The sequence below is a fragment of the Curcuma longa genome, chromosome 2 (assembly GCF_044706935.1).
Source record: "Curcuma longa cultivar G26 ecotype Majalengka, Jawa Barat chromosome 2, ITB_CL_G26_1.1, whole genome shotgun sequence".
Lineage (NCBI taxonomy): Eukaryota > Viridiplantae > Streptophyta > Magnoliopsida > Zingiberales > Zingiberaceae > Curcuma > Curcuma longa.
The window spans coordinates 14,079,829-14,086,424 of record NC_133862.1 but is presented as its reverse complement, the minus strand read 5'-3'; the positions used below and the strand labels follow the sequence as shown (position 1 = coordinate 14,086,424).

The window sequence follows — 6,596 nt, the reverse complement described above, 5'->3', positions numbered from 1 at the left end:
TGTCGAGGTTCGACTCTTGCCCACTTCAGTAATTCTGGTTCGTCGTAACCAACTCAGCTATGCCTTAGAGGCACCCAAAAGTCTCACATGGCCCTGCGCAAAGTGACCTCATGCGGCGGCCCGTGCGACAACCCGAGGTCACCTCACACGTACAATGACTAAGTGCATCAATTAACCTCCTCACGCAACTATCGAGTGCGGCATGCCCTCATGTGAGGTTGCCTCGCACGACTGTCAAGTGTGGTGGCCTTGCATTTATTTTTTATTTGAAAAAATAAAATAATTCATAGATGTACGTACAACCATAATTATTTCCTTTAAATACAAAAAACAAAAAAAAACTATATATACCACTGTAAGTAAACACAACAAATTAAAACCCCTTGAGCATATATAAATACAACCCTAAAAGGTTGAAGGGGAACAGTACACCTGAGAGAATGACGTGAGAGTTCACGAAATGATCAAGAAAGCCAAGCCAAGCCAAGCCAAGCCTCACCCTCAGGTTTAATTGCCTGAGCGCGCGCGTCCACTCCACGTGGTGTGTTTGGCGCCTTCCCTCAGTCTAGGAAGCAAATTAAAACACACACACACACACAAATGGAGAGATATATATGGGACCCCTCGTAGTACTACTGTGTCGTGTTGATGTTCCATGCATGCAAATCAAATATATATACATTGCACACCATAATTAACTTTGCACATTCTCATGCATTTGTATCTTTCTGACACCCCCCTCCAAATCATTAATTGCTTTACTGATCAGAGCTCTCCTGCTGTAGCTAGTGCCTTTAATTTGGCCAGTTAAGAGTAGGGCACCCTTTGTATGACAAGCTGACCCTACAAGTATTGGCTAGTTTTAAGGTGACCACACTCCCATGCATATACCTGCCTTACCTTTCATGCCCTAATTTCTCCCTAAACCCTAATGCACAGCACGCACAGTGATGATGATACATGCATTGCAACCAGTGTTTGTAGAAGTAGCTAGCTAGATCAGCAGACAGGCAGTCGCGGCCCGGTCGATTCGTAGCTAACCTAAAGTCTTGGTTCTATTGAGCTGAATTCACTAGTGAAGCTGCTAAGGTAATTAGTTTTCTTAGTTTTTCTATGGTATAATAATTATATTAGAGGGGAGAAGGGATCAAAAGTCTTGTTCAATTGACTTGACTTGAGTCGTCTAGTGAAGTCGATCGAGTTTACTGTAGTTAGACAAATAATCTTAATCAAATAACCCTTAAATTATTATCCCCACAAGACAATATGGGGCCCATGACAGCTTCTCTCAATTCCTCTTTATATATATCCATTAATATATAAAATTTATTCTTATATATTTTTATTTTTTAAAAAAATACTAAATTTCATTAAATTACAAGTGTCATCTCCTTATTCCCTTTTTCTACTTATTTTTTTATTTGAATTAATTTAAGTAAGGTATGAAATTTTAGGGCCATGTCTTCTACAAATCCATCATTATTTAAAATCTACCTTAAAAAAATAAATTTATCTTATTTTAAAGCCACAAGCAATTAATCATTATTTTTCATCAAACCCTTACAAACATGATTAATTAATGTCAAGATATAAATCATATATATATAATGCATGATGGCAAGCACTATATGTACCTTAAACCTAATTAATTAATAAATTAATTAATGCAAACAATAATATTAAGGCTTGGTTGGCTTAATTAATAGGTGGTAAGTGGATTATGTGGCTCGAGTAGGCCCCATCGCAACGCCAAGCTTTTGATGTTTCAACAACATGCCCTTGTCTCCTCTAATTTGGTTTGTTTATGTGTAAATCTAGCTATATCGATTCGATCGAAAGTTGATCTAGAGAGTGTCATTGTAAACCCTATCTTTCAAAATCATTATGACAAGCAAACTCTCAAATTATTGAATGCATATTCAAACAAAACATGATAATAATATTAAGATTCACATTATTTTAGAATGCATTATCTCATTCTATAGCATATATATGTCTTGTTATTTACAAGCAAAGTGCTCATTGACTTAGGGATTAAAAGTTGTTTGGTCAAGTTAATCATGAATCCTTTTTCAAATGTTAAGCACTCAAATTAGATGATAATGGAAAAGGGTAAAGGAAAAGAAAAAAAAAGAAAAAAGAAATGGGAAAAAAAAGAAAGGGAGGGGAATGATTATTGTAGGGAAGGGTATGGGACCCTCTTCCTCATCACCTATCTCTTTCTTATTTTATTTTTCCTCCTATTAATTTATTTATTATTAATATTATTATTTAAAAATTGCCAAGGGAGGTAGAAAGAGGGCCCCACTCTGAATGTCCTTTGGTGATTGAATGACAAAGAACAGCACCACACGTGGACTCTGACCCAAGTGACAGAGCCAGTCGCATTACTGGCTGCCAGTGAATTAATATTATTAAAAAAAAAAGAGAAATAAAATAAAAGGAAAATGTATTATTTAATACGACATTTATTAATAATTTTAAAAGTAAAGACCTAATTTTAAAAATGAGATAAAAAATTTTATTTTTTTCTTTCATATATTTTAATTATTTACGAGGTGTATTTTTCTTATTTTGTTCATCGTCATTTATATTCCACTCCTGCTACGTGCCGCGGCGCGGCGAACTCAACATCGAGCTCATGGATTCCGGCGAGCCGCCCCGGCGGCCCAACTTCCGGCCTCTCCAGCTCCAGTTCCTCGAGAAGAAGGAGGTCGTCGACGTCGTCGACTCCTGCTCCACCTCTGCAGCGTCCTCGTTCCCGTCCCCGCTCTCCATCTGCGCCGCCGTCGGCCGCGACGAGAGCAGCAACAGCGCCGCAGATAATGCTCCGCTGGCGGAGGCCTCTCGGAGCAAGCCGCCCACGAAGCGGAGCTCCACTAAGGACCGCCACACTAAGGTGGACGGCCGAGGGCGGCGCATCCGCATGCCGGCGCTCTGCGCCGCCCGCGTCTTCCAGCTCACCCGCGAGCTCGGCCACAAGTCCGACGGCGAGACCATCGAGTGGCTCCTTCAGCAGGCGGAGCCGGCGGTGATCGCTGCCACTGGAACCGGTACTATCCCCTCCAATTTCACCTCTCTCAACATCTCCCTCCGCAGCTCCGGGTCCTCCTCCCTCTCCGCCCCCAATTCCTACTCCTCCGCCGCGGCGCCTCTATCCGGATACCCCCTCCGTTTCCGCAGCGAGTGGGACTTCTCAGGGACGACGACGGCGTCTTCCTCCTCCTCTGTTCCTCCCCTGCTTCTCAGCTTCGGTACTTCCAGCGCTTTTATCGAATCCGCAGCACCGGTGAGCTCCGACACCGCCGACCTCGCCAACGCCAGGAAGAGGAGGTGGGAAGAAGAGTTGGTGCGCCACCGCCACCACCACCACCACCAACCACCACAGAATAATCAAGCCATGGCACAACCTGGAAGAGTGTGGATGGCCGTGACAAACCCTAACAACCAACAACCCTCCATCATTACCACTAGCAGCACTAATGCTGATCAATCACCAACAACTTGGGCATTCCCAAACGCCGCCGCCGCCGCCTCCTCCAGCGCCACTGCGGCCATCTTCAGAGGAGCGCTCCCTGGTGGGCTTCAGTACTTCATGAACTTCCCCCAGCCGCCCGCCGCCCCCATGGCGGTGCTGCCGGCAGCTGCTCCGCAACACGGGGAGGGACACATGGGTATCCTGGCAGCGCTCAACGCCTACCGGTCACCGACGACGAACGCCCCCTCGCCGGCGGCGACCCACCAGAGCCAGTGAACGAGTACGTACATACTGCGATCGCACGTAGTAGTATCATTTAATTTCTTCCCTGTCTATTAATTAATTTGCGGCATGCAATCGTATGGACCATGCATTTCGTGTTCATTTGATTCCAATTTTTGTTTTTTGTGGAGTTCGATTAATTCATTTCTCGCCTCTAATTTAATTTTTCATAATTAAGTTAATTAAAGTCTGTTATATTATATATTTATGCATTCAGCTGGTTGATATATTTTAGAATTGACAGTTTTTATTTATAAAAGAAAAACAAATTGAAATTTTAATTAATTATTCTCTAGCTATAGCTTGAGCTTATATAATTACTTAGTCATGTAAGCTAGCAAGGAAAGCAAAGCTGACAGTGAGCATGCAGTTGGCTTTGTTGAAATGAAATAGTATGATGATGATCCACTGGAATTGCTCTTTAAATTCCACCTCTTCTTGTTATGGGCAAAAGCTCTTCATTTCAAGCTTTTGGCTTTTACCACATGATGCCTCAGCTTTTGGCCTCTACGTCCACTTTCAGACTGCTCCATCATCTCCATTCGATGGTTTCATCCTATATACTTCAATTCCTCACTCTTTAATTCATTAACTTATTTTCCAATACTTTTTATTAAAAAAAAAGAAAAAAACTAGAAAAATATTGAGTGGATGAAGGGTTATTAATTAGGGCAAACCCCTGCCCTTTCTTCAAGTTATTCCATGAAAGAGTTTCACAACTCAATAACCCCTGAAGTATTAATTATTAAGATAGAACAATCAGATGAAAAAGGGTTCAAGTTGGAACTGAATACTTGAGTTATCAACAAAAAGAAAAAAAGTTAAGTTGGATATTCAATAATTCATATTGCTAAATCCTTTTATATGATCAATGTCTTCGTGAATTATGGATGACAAGTAGAGAAAGGGAGTTTTGATGAGTAGAAAGGTTCACAATTGATATTGTTCATATCTAAGACGGTTGGCAGGTGAATCAGTAAGAAGCAACTACTGAGGATACGAAGTCGAGGCTTAAGAAGGCTAACAGAGTTCCTGAGATGCCTTCAATGCTAGGTGAGGGTTAGAATGAGCGATGAGGGGACTCGACGTGGCTACTCTGATGTTCAAGTAGCACAAAGGCTGAAAGAAGATGAAAGTAATAAAGCTTATGGAAGAAGAAGAAGAAGAAGAAGAAGAAGAGGGGGTGTGTGTGTGTGGCAATATCTCACGCACATACCTCCTATAGGATTTATACAGTAACACAAAGAGCATCTCCATATTAGAGCAGTGAGGAGACCAGATTCGATAATCGTTGAAGGTCTCTCCAATTACTAAGCATCATGTGTTTGAACTAAGCTAATAGAGTCGAGGAGCCTAGAGTTAGGTGGATCAAGCCGAGGAAGTTGGGTGGCTTGAGCTAATGGAGTCGAAGAATCTGTGTCCTCTAGAGTTGAGATGGCTGAGTCAAGGGAGTTAACGAGTCTGAGTCTCATTAAGAGGAGGGTAGACTTGCTGTGGAAGAGGATGCGAAGGTAAATTTGACTACACCTAAAAAGAAGAAGACATTTCAAGCCAAGGACAAGGGCAAGATTCCTGCCAAAGGGGACATTCAGAAAAGTTTCAAATATTTCTTTTGCAAGAAGAAAGGGCATTTAAGGAAAGATTGCACCGAGTTCAAACAGTGGCTTGAAAGAAAGGTACTCAACTCTCTTGTCTGTTATGAATCTAATATGATTGATGTTACTCATGACACATGGTGGATTGACTCTGGTTCTTCAATCCATGTTACCAACTCTTTGTAGGGCTTGCAAGGCCTACCAAAATCAGTGGGAAGTGAGTGCTACATTTATTCCGGAAACAAAATATCCTCACATGTGGAAGCCATTGACATTTGCAAACTTATTTTAGATAGTGGTTTTATTTTAAATTTGGAAAAGACATTTTATATTCCTGGTTTTGCTAGGAATTTAATTTCAGTTTCAAGACTTGTATCTGTTGGATATTCCTTTAATTTTTCAAATTCATCTTTCAATATTTCTAATGGACTTGAAATTATTGGATGTGGTACATTGTTTGATGATCTTTTTCGTCTTAATTTAGAAAATGATAATCACTATTCCTCTATGCATGTTGGTGTTAAAGGATGTGTCATTAATGAGAATTTCTCTAATTTGTGGCATAGGAGATTGTGTCATATCTTCATTGATAGAATTAAGATGTTGGTACATGATGGAGTACTTAGTGCTCTTGATTGGACCGACTTTAGTACTTATATAGACGTATTAAAGGTAAGCAGACTAACAAGTCAAAGAAAGATGCCAAAAAGAGTTCTTAATTGTTAGAAATAATTCATATAGACATTTGTAGTCCTGATATAGAATCATACCGTGATAAGTACTTTATCTCCTTTATTAATGATTATTCTCGTTACATGTATCTTTACTTATTAAACAGTAAAAGTGAAGCACTTGATGTTTTTAAAAATTTTAAGACTAAAGTAAAGAAACAATGATAAAGGAGGAGAGTACTATGGTAGATACACTGAGAGTGGGCAAGCTACCGGTCCATTTGCAAAGTTTCTTCAAGATTGTGGGATTGTTGCCCAATACACCTTATCTGGTTCTCCAGATCAAAATGGTGTAGCTGAGAGAAGAAATCGAACTTTAATGGATATGGTCAGGATCATGCTTGCTAGCTCTAAACTTCCTAGGTCCTTATGGACTGAAGCTTTAAAGACGGCGGCGTACATATTAAATCGAGTTCCAACTAAAGCTGTCCAAAAGACACCTTTTGAATTGTTTAAAGGTTGGAAACCGAGTTTGCGACATCTACGCGTTTGGAGTTGCTCGACCGAGGT

General features: G+C 40.7%; 1 protein-coding gene across 1 annotated transcript; it reads left to right on the top strand.

Annotated features, from left to right (window-relative positions):
* Positions 1 to 2,641: 2,641 nt before the first annotated feature.
* On the top strand, positions 2,642 to 3,754 carry LOC141815995 (uncharacterized). The gene has a single exon (XM_074703841.1). It carries the CDS (start codon positions 2,642 to 2,644, stop codon positions 3,752 to 3,754), a length of 1,113 nt encoding a protein of 370 aa, XP_074559942.1.
* Positions 3,755 to 6,596: the final 2,842 nt, after the last annotated feature.